This window comes from Triplophysa dalaica, chromosome 5, assembly GCF_015846415.1.
Source record: "Triplophysa dalaica isolate WHDGS20190420 chromosome 5, ASM1584641v1, whole genome shotgun sequence".
In the NCBI taxonomy this organism is placed as follows: Eukaryota; Metazoa; Chordata; class Actinopteri; order Cypriniformes; family Nemacheilidae; genus Triplophysa; species Triplophysa dalaica.
In genome coordinates, this window is record NC_079546.1 from 25,949,401 (window position 1) to 25,964,248 (window position 14,848).

Sequence of the window (14,848 nt, forward strand, 5' to 3'; positions counted from 1 at the left end):
CATTTACATGAAATGAAACGCTATGGCAGGAGACCCAGGAGGACCCCACTGCTGACACAGAGACATAAAAAAGCAAGACTACAATTTGACAAAATGTACTTAAGTAAGCCAAGATCCTTCTGGGAAAACGTCTTGTGGACAGATCAGACCAAGATAAAGCTTTTTGGTAAAGCACATCATTCTACTATTTACAGAAAACGGAATGAGGCCTACAAAGAAAAGAACACAGTTCCTACAGTCAAATATGGTGGAGGTTCAAAGATGTTTTGGGGTTGTTTTGTGCATGAAATCTGAGGATTACCAAAGGATTTTGGATCGCAATGTAGGGCCCAGTGTCAGAAAGCTGGGTTTGCGTCCGAGATCGTGGGTCTTCCAGCAGGAAAATGACCCCAAACATACTTCAGAACTCTCCAGCGCTTTGTTGCCATCCATTTCTGGGTGCTTTTTGAAGTGGCCAGCAATGAGTCCAGATCTAAATCCTATTGAACACCTGTGGAGAGATCTTAAAATTGCTGTTGGGAAAAGGCGCCCTTCCAATATGAGAGACCTGGAGCAGTTTGCAAAGGAAGAGAGGTCCAAAATTCCTGATGAGGGTGTAAGAAGTTTATTGATGCTTATAGGAAGCGATTGATTTCAGTTATTTGTTCCAAAGGGTGTGCAAACACATATTAAGTTAAGGGTGCCCATAATTTTGTCCAGCACAATTTTGGAGTTTTGTGTGACATTTTGTCAAATTTGCTTTTTTCCCTCCTTTTTTTGTTTTGTTCCTATACACACAATGGAAATAAACATGTGTTAATTCAATAGTTTTCTGTGAGAAATACTTGATTATCTGGAAAAATGTCAGGGGTGTCAACAATTTTGGCCATGACTGTATGCCAAAGACATCAAGACAAGACCGATTCAGAGCTTTCTTTTACAGACAGACTCATAATTTAAAGTTAAGAGTACTTGTGTTCAATATGTCTGCAAAAAAAAAAAAGAATTTACAGAAGATAAAACACTAAATAAAATTACAAAAATAACTGTTTTAACGTTTCAATCATTCAGAACCCAAGACTGACTGCAATTAGATTACTTGTCTGTAAGAAAAAAAGAAATAGATAAATACAACACAAACAGTAATTTTCCCATCTCTAGAAAACACACAGACACACACACACACACACACACACACATAGATCATTCGATGTGTGAGCGGTTTCATGTCAATACTGGACAAAAAGGTTTAGTTTTTATTATATTTAATCCATATTTACTCTCCGTTTTATCGTTTCGTCAGTCTGAATATAACACATCTACACATCAGTAACACAAACAGCGTTGTGTCATTCACACAAATACCTCGAGAGTGTTCGTGTGTTTCAATCTGATCAAAACAACTTCTGTATGAAACACTTTACAAGTCCCTGAATGACATTAACTTAACTCAAGTCATTTATTACATGTATGTTAAATAAACAGAAAACATGTTTAATGTTTCATCAATGTTTACACAAACAAATCACATGAAATTCACGCGCAGTTTTTCTCCAGAGATCGATGCTGGTCGTGTTTTTAATGTAACAGTGAAATAATAAACCCTTTACTGTCGTGTAGTTTAGTCTGTGAATAAAGCTCTGGATCTCTGCTCTGTGTTCACGCTGTTTTCACTCCGTCAAATGATTTTAAAACTCTGATATTAACTCGAAATGTCGCAGGAGAAAACACAAGAGTTTGCGGCTCACAGAGGCACCGACAGGTCGAGCTGAGTCTATATGGTTCTCATGTAGTGTTTAAGAGCGCAGCGCCGCATTATTGATCAACTGTAGTGTGACAGTACAGATCTGAACAGAGAAATGGCAGAAACCGCTCCAGCTCCAGCAGCCCCGCCGGCGAAAGCGCCCAAGAAGAAATCTGCAGCCAAACCCAAGACAGCGGGTCCAGGCGCGAGTGATCTCATCGTTAAAGCCGTGACGGCCTCCAAGGAGAGAAACGGTGTGTCTCTGGCCGCCCTGAAGAAAGCTCTCACCGCCGGCGGATACGATGTGGAGAAGAACAACTCCCGCGTCAAGCTCGCCATCAAGAGCCTCGTGACTAAAGGCACACTGGTCCAGACTAAAGGAACCGGTGCTTCAGGATCTTTCAAACTCAACAAAAAACAAGTCGAGACTAAGAAGCCAGCGAAGAAAGCCGCTCCTAAAGCAAAGAAACCCGCAGTGAAGAAGCCCGCTGCTGCTGCTGCTGCCAAGAAGCCGAAGACCGCAGCGGCAAAGAAGACCGCCGCAAAGAAGTCTCCCAAGAAGGTCAAGAAACCTGCCGCCACCGCCGCTAAAAAGGCAACGAAGAGCCCCAAGAAGGCGAAGAAGCCAGCGGCCCCCAAGAAGGCAGCGAGTCCGAAGAAAGTAGCTAAAAGCCCCAAGAAGGTCAAGGCTGCAAAACCCAAGACGACAAAGCCCAAAGCAGCGAAGCCTAAAAGGGCCGCCCCGAAAAAGAGGTAGATTACTTCTCCAGACTTTCTATTACAAAAGGCTCTTTTAAGAGCCACCACCAGCCCACTAAAGAGTTGTGTTTCAGTGATATGTTGATATTATGGTTGTGTTCTCACATTTAAATCTATTTATTTGGCAGACGCTTTTATCCAAAGCTACTTACAGTGCATTATCCTTTACATTTATACATAGATATCTGGGCTCGAACCCACAACCTTGCTCTTCTAAGCTACACCACTAAGCTACAGTAAAACTCTTAATAAATTAATATGCTGAGAAATCTGGTTCAAATTAAGAACACAAGATATGATCGTCAGCGCATTTAATTCATAATCGGCGCAACATCTGAAGTTATGTTGTCAGTATAAATGTTTGCTTTTGTTCATACTGTTGTTTCCTATAGACGTGTCTGAAAAGACCGCAGATATAAGATTTAATGTAGTGAAAGATCACGTGATCAAAAACTGAAACAAAACAGGCAGACGGGAAGAAATGGGCGGGCTTTGGTTTTTGCAGGGAAGTTCAGTGATTGGTTTGAACTTTTCACAGACTCCAACCAATAAGCGAACGATAGGCACGTATAAGTGCTGAAAACCACAAACTCCATCTCATATTTCCTTCGTGTTTTTATAATAGTGAGGATTTTATATCTTAAGTAACAATGAGCGGAAGAGGCAAAACTGGCGGTAAATCAAGAGCGAAAGCCAAGACTCGGTCATCCAGGGCGGGCCTTCAGTTTCCCGTCGGCCGTGTTCACAGGCTACTTCGCAAAGGTAACTACGCACAACGCGTCGGTGCCGGAGCTCCAGTTTATCTCGCCGCTGTCCTCGAGTATCTCACCGCTGAGATCTTGGAGTTGGCCGGAAACGCCGCTCGGGACAACAAGAAGAGTCGGATCATTCCCCGCCATCTACAGCTGGCCGTGCGTAACGACGAGGAGTTGAACAGACTTCTGGGCGGCGTGACGATCGCGCAGGGCGGTGTATTGCCCAACATCCAGGCGGTCTTACTGCCCAAGAAGACCGACAAACCCGCTAAAGCAAAGTAAACGGGGGAAATCTCGTTTCAAACCAAAGGCTCTTTTAAGAGCCACCCACATTATCACTGAGAGCGCGACGAGGTTTCTGTCTTAATCCAACGAGTTTTGTAAAATAATGCATTATCATACACCTGCTATAAATGAACTCGCACTCTCCAGATCAGTATGTGAGACCTCTGCCCCAAATGTTATATAAGATATGCTTATTTTTACTCGTACAATAGCTAACAAGATGCATTTGACGTTTTATCAGAGTAAAATATTAATTTTTAAGTAAATAAATTGCGCGGGAAAGCTGAACGTTTCTGTCCTTATAAACTTTGTTGCTGCGCTTGTGATTTAACGTGAAGGATTATTTTAATTTGATTTATATGTGAAAACCTTTCTATGTGAACTTTGTAGAATTGCAACGTGCAAATGTCTGATCAGAGGAATAATACACGAGTATTAAATAAAGAGATAAAGAGAAATTATATGATGATCTTGTCTTGTGTACGTGACGCGAGATCTAAACAAAGGAAACACAATCTCCCGCCATTTTCATTTGAACGCATATCGCGCGGCCATTGGCTCATTGTCTCGGGCTGACGTCACAAATCAGCCAATCGAGTGTCTTCGTGCCCTTGACGTGCTGCGTGTTCTAGCCTTTAAAAGCAGGCACACCGACACTGCAGACATATTCTGAACGAAACGCAGAAGATTCAGCAGCAATGGCAAGAACCAAGCAGACCGCTCGTAAGTCCACCGGTGGCAAAGCCCCGAGGAAGCAGCTCGCCACCAAAGCAGCCCGTAAGAGCGCTCCCGCCACCGGCGGCGTGAAGAAGCCTCATCGTTATAGGCCCGGCACCGTGGCTCTGAGAGAGATCCGCCGCTACCAGAAGTCCACCGAGCTGCTCATCCGCAAACTGCCTTTCCAGCGCCTGGTGAGAGAGATCGCTCAGGATTTCAAGACGGATCTGCGCTTCCAGAGCTCCGCCGTCATGGCTCTGCAGGAGTCCAGCGAGGCTTATCTGGTCGGTCTGTTCGAGGACACAAACCTGTGCGCCATCCACGCTAAGAGGGTCACCATCATGCCAAAAGACATTCAACTGGCCCGCCGCATCCGCGGAGAGCGCGCTTAAGTCCCGCTTTAATAACAACTCAACGGCTCTTTTAAGAGCCACCACATCAACTGAACGACACGATTTCCACCGTTTTTCACAAACATAAATAGTAACGCAAGTTGTGCCAATGATGGTTATTATTGTGTTAAGCGTGATGCTCAATATTAATAATGATGGTTATATTATCAGTTTCTTAATCAGCAGATATCTCGTGTTTATTCTTCCATTAGTCGGCGCTAATTTCTTAGGGGCGTCTGATCACATGTCAACTACACTCTTCCTCAAACACACTTTAACTCATTTTGCTAGTAGATAAAAACGAAGCATATTATGGCTAGTGGTCGTCTATCATTTCTGACTTATTTTCTGAGAATCAGCTTAAAGCGCTAGTTCACCCAAAACTTAAAATTATATAATTTACTTTAATTTTCAATGTTTTGTTAATATTGGCAATTTTCAGTTCTTTGACATCATCCACTACTATAGTATTACAAATATTTCTGCTGACCGCAAATTGAGATATTTTGAAGTATGATGACATAATTGTTTAGTTTCTTAGAAAATCTTAAACATCGTGATTTTTTTAAGTTACATTATAGAGAGATTTACTGAAAGCTTTGGGAGGGCAGAAGCGCGAAGAAAAAGCGTGTAAATGACGTGGCTGGTCCCGCCCTCATGCGCGTGTTTCTACTGGGTCCTATAAGCACATGTTTAAGTCCTACGTTCAAGGTTTCAATTCATTGTTACACTGTACTCACTAAAGTAACCATCATGTCTGGAAGAGGCAAAGGCGGAAAGGGACTCGGAAAAGGAGGCGCGAAGCGTCACCGTAAAGTGTTGCGTGATAACATCCAGGGCATCACCAAACCTGCTATCCGTCGTCTTGCTCGCCGCGGTGGTGTTAAACGTATCTCCGGTCTGATCTACGAGGAGACTCGCGGTGTGTTGAAGGTGTTTCTGGAGAATGTTATCCGTGACGCCGTCACCTACACCGAGCACGCCAAGAGAAAGACCGTCACCGCCATGGACGTCGTGTACGCGCTGAAACGACAGGGACGCACTCTGTACGGCTTCGGAGGTTAAACGCGTTTATTCTGAAGTTAAACATTGAACACAACGGCTCTTTTAAGAGCCACCCACTGTCTCACTAGAGGAGTTGAATTTCAGAAGTTATTTCACATCAAACGACATGCTGTGACGAAAAGTCACGTTTTATTATCTCGGTTTTATTTCTGAGATCTCGTTCTTTATTAACTGATGAGATTAATCTGTTGTGTTAAACGCTTCTCTCGAAGAAGAAGAAACTCCATATCAACTATATAAACGTAAACACGCCCAAAGCTGCTGAATAAAGCATAAAAGGGTGAAAAGATTTAATGCTCGAAATCTTTAAGTGACTTTGATGACACGATGACGTAATTCTGTTCTAGTGTAGAGTTAATACAGAAACAAACGTTTTATTTTAATTCAAATTCGATAAAGAGCGGGAAGTGTAACAAAGGAAACTCAATCACTTGTGGGAGGGTCACATTCAAACACGAGGGAAAACGCTTTGATTGGCTCTCTATCCGACCCGTCAAACTATGATCTGACCAATAAGCACATTTTATGGGTTCGGCCGACGAAGACACGCAATCAGACAACAGGCTCCGTTACGCTAAACATTTGCATGTGAGAGTGAATAAATACCACAGCGACGAGACTCTTCAACATTCAGCATTTACTAACTTTTGAAGAAGCATCATGCCTGAACCAGCCAAACCCGCGCCCAAGAAGGGCTCTAAGAAGGCCGCAACCAAGACCGCCGTTAAGGGAGGAAAGAAGCGCAGAAAGTCCAGGAAGGAGAGTTACGCCATCTACGTGTACAAAGTGCTCAAGCAGGTCCACCCCGACACCGGCATCTCTTCCAAGGCGATGGGCATCATGAACTCTTTCGTCAACGACATCTTCGAGCGCATCGCCGGTGAGTCGTCTCGTCTCGCGCACTACAACAAGCGCTCCACCATCACGTCGAGAGAGATCCAGACCGCCGTGCGTCTGCTGCTGCCCGGTGAACTCGCCAAACACGCCGTGTCCGAGGGCACCAAAGCCGTCACCAAGTACACCAGCTCCAAGTAAAGCGCCGCTTTCATCCGCCGCACACAAAGGCTCTTTTAAGAGCCACACACTTATTCCTTTAAAAGAGATTCTCATGTTTGTAAAGTTGTGGTTGTAGTTTTTCATTGTAATTATTTAAATTGCGACTCGACATACGCCGTTTAATGGCAACAAATCGATTTATCATGTTTTAAAGTAAATATAAATGTAAAGGTTTGACTTTAGTTATTATTGCACGATTATCGCAGAAGGTGGCGGTATTATACCGGATATAAACTATCAGAGTTCGGTCTTCAGCTGCTTTAAGGCTGAAATACACTACAAGACTTTTGCTCAGTTTTCAGTCTGGACTTGTTACAGAAAGTCTGTGTCAGTCTGCAGATTTGATCAGTTTGTGTGTTTTTATCTGAAACTTTTATAAAGACTGAAAGTGTTTGATGTCTAGTTGAGATTCTTGTAGTGTTTTACAGACATAGAGGTGTTTTATCATCACACACAGTCATGTCATCTGTAGTATTTATGATCCAGATCTCTCTTCACTGCTCTTGTGTTTGATCTTCATACAAAACTAAACACAGTCGTGTGCAGAACTGACTCTTATTCTATAGATATATGAAGTGTAAATGTGACATAGTGAGATGATTTCATATGAAACATTTAATGTCATATGTTTACATTTGTTGGTTTCCCTTAGATAAAATAGCCATGGTTGATTTTCATGAGGATTTAATTTGTGTGACAAAGTTAAAAAAAATGTTATAATTTATTTTGGTGCATTACAGGCACTAATGTAAAACTTACTGCAGTAAAACACAATTAGAAGACTTTAAAAGTCAAATGTATACATTTATCTGACTTGCAAATAATCTTGATAATATGTATTTAATTTAAAGATGGTTTGAAGATGTCTTTAAATATAGATACCACTGATGATAGACAAACAATTGCTCAACTTCAAATAACCTAAACATGCAATATTTTGATGAGATTTTATCTCAAAACTTGATGACCAACTTCACTGGTTTTGCAGGTATTAAATACATTGATAAGTCCAGCTACTCTTTCACTGAAAATATGAGCGATAACAATCCTGACAGAAAGACAATTATACAGTGAGGAGAATAAGTATTTGAACACCCTGCTATTTTGCATGTTCTCCCACTCTCCCACAGACACAATCAAAAAAAATCCAGAAATCACATTGTATGATTTTTTAACTATTTTTATAACTATCGATCCCAGGGGATTGCAAATGCCTGTGTAAAATGTTTAGGATAAAAGCGTCTGCCAAATGCCTAAATGTAAAGGTAAATGTAAATGTAAACATTTTTGGAGGAAGAAGAATGATGAGAACCATCCCAAGAACACCATCCCTACTGTGAAGCATGGGGGGGTGGCATCATGCTTTGGGGGTGTTTTTCTGCACATGGGACAGGGTGACTGCACTGTATTAAGGAGAGGATGACCGGGGCCATGTATTGCGAGATTTTGGGGAACAATCTCCTCAGTTAGAGCATTGAAGATGGGTCGAGGCTGGGTCTTCCAACATGACAATGACCCGAAGTACACAGCCAGGATAACCAAGGAGTGGCTCTGTAAGAAGCATATCAAGGTTCTGGCGTGGCCTAGCCAGTCTCCAGACCTAAACCCAATAGAGAATCTCTGGAGGGAGCTCAAACTTCGTGTTTCTCAGCGACAGGCTAGAAACCTGACTGATCTAGAGAAGATCTGTGTGGAGGAGTGTGCCGAAATCCCTCCTGCAGTGTGTGCAAACCTGGTGAAAAACTACAGGAAACGTTTGACCTCTGTAATTGTAAACAAAGGCTACTGTACCAAATATTAACATTGATTTTCTCAGGTGTTCAAATATTCATTTGCAGCTGTATCATACAAATAAATAGTTAAAAAATCATACATTGTGATTTCTGGATGTTTTTTTTAGATTATGTCTCTCACAGTGGACATGCACCTACGATGACAATTTCAGACCCCTCCATGATTTCTAAGTGGGAGAACATGCAAAATAGCAGGGTGTTCAAAAACGTATTTTCCTCACTGTATATTCAGTTTAGTTATGTTGTATTTAAGTTGGTGAAAACGTGAGATTCCGGCAAACACAAAGTGTTCCTGTAACATTAGTATAGTAACTAACACAACTTTCCCAGAACACTTTTTATAACGTGTCTCTCACTGCAAATGTGTGTGAGTTGGTAATCCTGATACAATCACACAGTTTATCAAACACAATTTTCCCATTTTCCTGTAAACAAGGTTATACACTCCACTATTACCAAGGTGATTCACTAAACATCTGATGATAGACTTCAGACACCAGTAAACTTCAGTCTTTATATGAGTTTTCAATAGAGGAAAGATGTTGTATCGTTTCCTCGAAAGCGTTTAGGTTTATAACTTTATTGAAAATACTGAAAATATGGCAAAATAATAAAGATGTGTTCAAGATCTTCAGCTGACACTGTGCATGTATATCACTCTCTCTTAACAATGCATTGCACGACAACACACCACCACTGAGCTATACTGGTCTTCTGATGTATAACAGCAAAACAATAAATTAACGATTTGGTGAAAAAGATGATGCACGTTTTCGAAAGACAACATTGTTGTTCCTTTCTGAAACCAGAAGCAATAATATTCAACAAATTGAGAAGTGATGTCTCTTAGACCAAAACATAGTTCATTTTAATTGTTACATTTTTTGTGCTCATTTAGTAGGAATGTAGGCTACTGTCAGAAGAAATGTCTTCATGTTTCACATGATCACAGTTTATTCGCTAAAGTTTAAAAAACAGTAATAAAATATGACAAGAACTCAGAGTTAAACTGTGTCAGAACTAAACCATCTTGATAATGTCAGGTGACTTTGACGGAAAGGTATGGGTTAGTACGGCTGGGTTTTGCGACCAAATTGGCGATTCGATTCTTGTTTTTATGGTTTCGATTGGATTCAATTTCTATTCGATTCATTATCGATTAGTTATTAGTGTGAACTAATGACGATCATTAACTTACACTGGTAAAGCCCAATTTCCGAGCCTCCCCAATTACAGGCTTTCAACCAAATGAAAAGGACGAGCAGAGACAAAACCACAGACTAAAAATGCATTTATTCAAGTTATAAAAAAACACCTGGAGCTCAACATAAATGATACAATTTAATCAATGTGAAGGAATCATCCCAATGGGTTGCGTTTAGACAGTTCCCCTGGGCCGGCCACCCATACACGGGCCAAACGCACCCAAAAAGAACAAAATATACTAACAAAGGAATAATTCACAACAAAATAAAAGTTGGTTTCCTTTGTTATGATGTCTTTGGTTCAACATTTCACCACTCCATTCGGAAAACAAAATAAATCAAAAACACTTCAAACCAACCAACCCAAAAGATATACTTGGATATACTCCCTCCCTACCCACCATAACACTTTACTGATCTATTCATGTTGAATGAATGAATGAGGTATTCATATAGTGCATTATTGCGTTGACTTGACAGAGATCTTTGATCTAAGCTTATTATTATTATTATTATTATTATTATTATTAAGCTTTCAAGCAACATCCACCAAACTTTCCACAAACCTTCAAACTGGTCTGAGTTGAGTTGCTATATCTTTTTAAACTGATCCAGGTTCTGGTTTTGAAAACCGGACTTTCAAAACCACCAAATTTCCCATAGACTTAACATTGGGAAGAAATTGGACGGCTAATAACTCAAAGTAAGGATGTTGTAGAAACTTGCGAGTTACCACATTTGAAGAGTCTGGCAGGTTCTATGAGAACATATATCACTATGGGGTGTCAGTTGCACCCCTGGGGTATAAGAACCCCCCCAAATCCCCCCCTATACTTATAATGGAAGAGGAAATATACCCAAGGCGCTATAACTGTCTCGTGTTGAATATCTTTGCAGTACAACCACTTAGAGACAAGGGGGTGGGCTCATTTGACTAAGGCAACCAATCAGTAACCCTAATTTTTCATTAAGCTACGAAGCCACGCCCATAGCAACAAAACATTTTAAATTAGCAACCATTTAACAAGACCTATAACTCTACATCAGAACATCGTAGAGACATGGGGATTGGTTCATTTCACTTAGGGCTTGACGCATCATCAATTGGCAGATGCTAAGCTAGCCCACAGGAACCAAACAGGTTAGCCTAGTTACCGTTTAGCAATACCTATATCTCTGAACATCATAGAGACACGGGGGTTAGTTCGTTTCACTCATGGCTTGGAGTATCATACTAGCAGAATGCAAATTATCCTAGCAAACATGTTAATCATGCTTACAACATACTAAGCCCGGTTTTTACTCACTGGGGTCTGGTTTTTTTTAAATTATGTTAGAAAAAGTTGATCAATAAAACCTCTCAAACTATTTCAAACTTTTCAGGACAGGCTTTGTCAAGCCAACATAAGGTTTGTACTCGAACTTTACAATCTAGTTTAATTTATATTATTTACGTACTGTATTGATAATTAAAGTATATAAAATGCTAATAAAAGTCACCTGTTTTAAGTTTAGATTTTCATATTCTATTACATTTGTATGTGTTGTTATAGTTTACACAATTTAAGAACGCTGAGTATTTTAGTATCCATTAGTTTTGTGGGTTAATATGTTGTATTTAACGTTTACAGGCAAAATTGGATTTCAGGGCAACGCCAACCAAACACTTTAAAATTGTATCCACATCCACACTATATAATAATTTATTACTTATCATATATATATATATATATATATATATATATATATATATACACTGTTTATTTATATATATATGCAGAGATTGGTTCAAACTTTTTTAATCATATTGTTTTCTGTTAGATTGATGTATTTTTTTAAATTTTTGGAATGCACCATTGAATTTGTTTTGAAGTATTCATATATATTAAATTATTATTCATGTTACTCATGTTAAGAACTGTATGTGCTTATTTTACTTTGTTACTCTGAGTTCTAAAGCTATATATTGTTAAATTATATATTAAATATACTAATAAAGATTATAATAACATTCAATGAATACAACATCTGAGTGACACAGTCGGTGTAGGGATTTTTATTATCCACCAGATGGCGAAGTAGAGCACTGTGACAAAAGCGTCATAGCACTGATGTTACTGAGAACCGTAATGTACAAATAAACAAGTTTTAAGAATCAAGTGCCTAACTTAAGAAAACACTGATCAACATTTTCTGCAAAGCAAAGATCTGTTCATTTAAAAAAAGTTTTTGTATACATATATGACAGATAAAGTGAAAGTGGTGTCTGTAATAAGGGAAGATGTTAATGGTGTTTTATTTCATTCTCTGGTGAGATCTTGACAGATTTCATGTGTTCATCTGTTATTTACACTTGATGTTCATCTAAAGTTGTGTGACTGTGAGTCAGTTGTAGTTGTTGTGTTTTGTTTATCTTTTCTTCAGTGATTCTGCTTGTTATCAGTAAATGTCATCAAGGATCTTCACTTCATTATTCACTCTCATTAATCTTTACTGTGTAACGTAACTCAAAAGCAAGATGACTGTCTCACAGGAATTTACTGTAATGTTAGAGTTAAAAATAAATACAATATTTAGTCAAATCTTTAACAGTGTGGGTGAAGAACAATCTAATGTTGAACAAGTGGAAACCACATGTGGGATTCATACTCGTATCCACATTATTAAGTGTATATGTACTAAGAATCACTATTCTTGTTATTTTAAGAATATGTGAATGTTAAGAATGAAACAGATGAACTGAAGAGAACTGATCATATGACTGAACTGTTTAAATATGTTAATAAACAGACGCTGTCAGCAGCATCTGAAGAAAGACACAAAGTGTTTCTTGTATATATCCATCCATCCATCCATACATCTTCTTCCGCTTATCCGGGGTCGGGTCGCGGGCAGCAGTCTGAGCAGGGATGCCCAGACTTCCCTCTCCCTAGACACTTCCTCCAGCTCTTCCAGGGGGACACCTAGGCGTTCCCAGGCCAGCCGGGAGACATAGTCCCTCCAGCGTGTCCTAGGTCTTCCCCAGGGTCTTCTCCCGGTAGGACATGCCTGGAACAGCTTTCTGGGAAGGCATGCAGGGGGCATCCGGAAAAGATGCCCGAGCCACCTCAGCTGGCCCCTCTCGATGTGGAGGAGCAGCGGATCTACTCTGAGCTCCTCCCGAGTGACCGAGCTTCTCACCCTATCTCTAAGGGATCGCCCGGCCACCCTGCGGAGAAAGCTCATTTCGGCCGCCTGTATCCGGGATCTTGTCCTTTCGGTCATGACCCACAGCTCATGACCATAGGTGAGAGTAGGAACGTAGATTGACCGGTAAATCGAGAGCTTCGCCTTGTGGCTCAGCTCCTTCTTCACCACGACAGATCGGTACAGCGACTGCATTACTGCAGAAGCTGCCCCGATCCGTCTGTCAATCTCCCGTTCCATCCTTCCCTCACTCGTGAACAAGACCCCCAGATACTTGAACGCCTCCACTTGAGGCAGGAACTCTCTACACTGTAAAAAGTAATACCTAGATCTAACTTATAAAAAATGAGGCAAGTGGCTGCATTGGACTTTTTATGTTGAATCAACTTGCAGCCTTTTTTAAGTATAATAAACAATTTAATATTACTTAATACAAACGCAACAAAATCAAGTTGAGCTAACCCAGATAGCAAATTTTTGCGGCCCAAATCTGGCCCTCACCTTATTCCCCATACTTTACTCATCTGGCCCACATATGGCGTGGAATGATGGCACTTGTGCGGTCCGCTCCAGATTTGGGCCACAGGCATGCCAAAGCTATGCCACATTTCAAACATCAAAACAAATAAAGCAGAACTGAACCAAATATAAACAACAATTCATTTCAATTCTGGCCCAGATTATCCCAAAACCATCAACTTTCTGTGCTCCAGTTTGACAGAATTTGTATTGAGTTTCATTATTATTATAGTGATGATTGAGTCATTAGTGATGAACATCTGCTGTTAACAAACAGCGTCACTGCTGAAAAATATTTACCCAGAGAAACATATCAACTACAACCTGAAATACAATCTGGAATACAACCCAGCTAACAAAAATTTGTTATAAGAACGTTCCTTAGAGGTTTTTCACATGTTTGAATACGTAAAAAAATGTTTTAAGCGTTTTAAGAAAGTTACCATCATGGTGATCAGTGTTTCCTTGAGTTGGGATCTTGACCCCTGAGGTAATGTATGTTCGAACTGCTGAAAATGCTCATAAAGTGCACTTGTCACAGCAGAGCAAATATGAACCGAACCTGAGTTTATTTGGGAAATATTTGTCGCCTCACATGATAAGTATAATTGTGTTACAAATATTATCTTTTTATCTAATATAGGACCCCATTAAAAACATTCACTAATATAATTCTGTTATTCTGTTATGCTGTTATGCTGTTATAAAGTTTGCAGATGTTTTTCCAAATTATGAAGTAAACCAAAGACCCTTTTAGTTTCAACGTCACACTTACATCACAGCATCAGCTGGAGGAAAAACCAAAGGAATACTGGAGGCGGACAATACAAACCAGCACAGAGTCCACTACACAAAATATACAAATATCTTATTGTGTTGTTGAGAGACAGAAGCGATTGACACAGAAAAACATCATTCAACAATATGTTTAACATGTTTTATTATTTTTTTATGTATTTGCACAGTTCACTTCAACACAGATATTTTCATAGATCATTTTGTCTATTTAGTGTTTATAAAGAAGCTTTAATTTATATTCATGTTCTCAAACAACCACATGTTTGAAAATGTTGAATTACCCTTCACACATGGTTACTACTATATGTTGTGAATACTACTACTGTATGTTGTAAAAGTATTTATCTAAAAGCATTACATGTTCAGATGCTACAGTCTACACACCTCACCAAACACAAACACACAAGATAAAACACACAGAATATAAACATTTAACTCACATTGTCACATGTCATTGTGTTAATCTGTAATCATTAGATTGTAGTTTAATAGATTGTCACGCTACTATCACTATAATATCATTAATAACACACATCTTCAAAGCTGAATTATAAGATCAATCAAGCATAACTAAATATATTTGACTGGATAACAA

The 14,848-nt window shown here is 39.8% G+C and overlaps 5 protein-coding genes across 5 annotated transcripts; all 5 read left to right on the forward strand.

Moving 5' to 3' along the window:
* Positions 1–1,831: 1,831 nt before the first annotated feature.
* LOC130420716 (histone H1-like) lies at positions 1,832–2,930 on the forward strand. Its single transcript, XM_056748218.1, has one exon. The coding sequence runs from the start codon at positions 1,839–1,841 to the stop codon at positions 2,478–2,480; it is 642 nt and encodes a 213-aa protein (XP_056604196.1). The 5' UTR covers positions 1,832–1,838; the 3' UTR covers positions 2,481–2,930.
* On the forward strand, positions 2,930–3,674 carry LOC130420753 (histone H2A-like). The gene has a single exon (XM_056748266.1). It carries the CDS (start codon positions 3,133–3,135, stop codon positions 3,517–3,519), a length of 387 nt encoding a protein of 128 aa, XP_056604244.1. The 5' UTR covers positions 2,930–3,132; the 3' UTR covers positions 3,520–3,674.
* Positions 3,675–4,220: 546 nt separating this feature from the next.
* Positions 4,221–4,631, forward strand: LOC130420732 (histone H3-like). The gene has a single exon (XM_056748246.1). It carries the CDS (start codon positions 4,221–4,223, stop codon positions 4,629–4,631), a length of 411 nt encoding a protein of 136 aa, XP_056604224.1.
* A 377-nt stretch (positions 4,632–5,008) lies between these two features.
* LOC130420741 (histone H4-like) lies at positions 5,009–5,765 on the forward strand. Its single transcript, XM_056748254.1, has one exon. It carries the CDS (start codon positions 5,289–5,291, stop codon positions 5,694–5,696), a length of 408 nt encoding a protein of 135 aa, XP_056604232.1. The 5' UTR covers positions 5,009–5,288; the 3' UTR covers positions 5,697–5,765.
* Positions 5,766–6,331: 566 nt separating this feature from the next.
* LOC130420783 (histone H2B-like) lies at positions 6,332–8,537 on the forward strand. The gene has a single exon (XM_056748297.1). It carries the CDS (start codon positions 6,357–6,359, stop codon positions 6,729–6,731), a length of 375 nt encoding a protein of 124 aa, XP_056604275.1. The 5' UTR covers positions 6,332–6,356; the 3' UTR covers positions 6,732–8,537.
* The last annotated feature ends 6,311 nt before the right edge of the window (positions 8,538–14,848 follow it).

What these genes read in the sequence shown, in the direction of transcription:
- LOC130420716 (XM_056748218.1), top strand. Translation starts at nt 1,839, where the DNA reads ATGGCAGAAACCGCTCCAGCTCCAGCAGCCCCGCCGGCGAAAGCGCCC.
- LOC130420753 (XM_056748266.1), top strand. Translation starts at nt 3,133, where the DNA reads ATGAGCGGAAGAGGCAAAACTGGCGGTAAATCAAGAGCGAAAGCCAAG.
- LOC130420732 (XM_056748246.1), top strand. Translation starts at nt 4,221, where the DNA reads ATGGCAAGAACCAAGCAGACCGCTCGTAAGTCCACCGGTGGCAAAGCC.
- LOC130420741 (XM_056748254.1), top strand. Translation starts at nt 5,289, where the DNA reads ATGCGCGTGTTTCTACTGGGTCCTATAAGCACATGTTTAAGTCCTACG.
- LOC130420783 (XM_056748297.1), top strand. Translation starts at nt 6,357, where the DNA reads ATGCCTGAACCAGCCAAACCCGCGCCCAAGAAGGGCTCTAAGAAGGCC.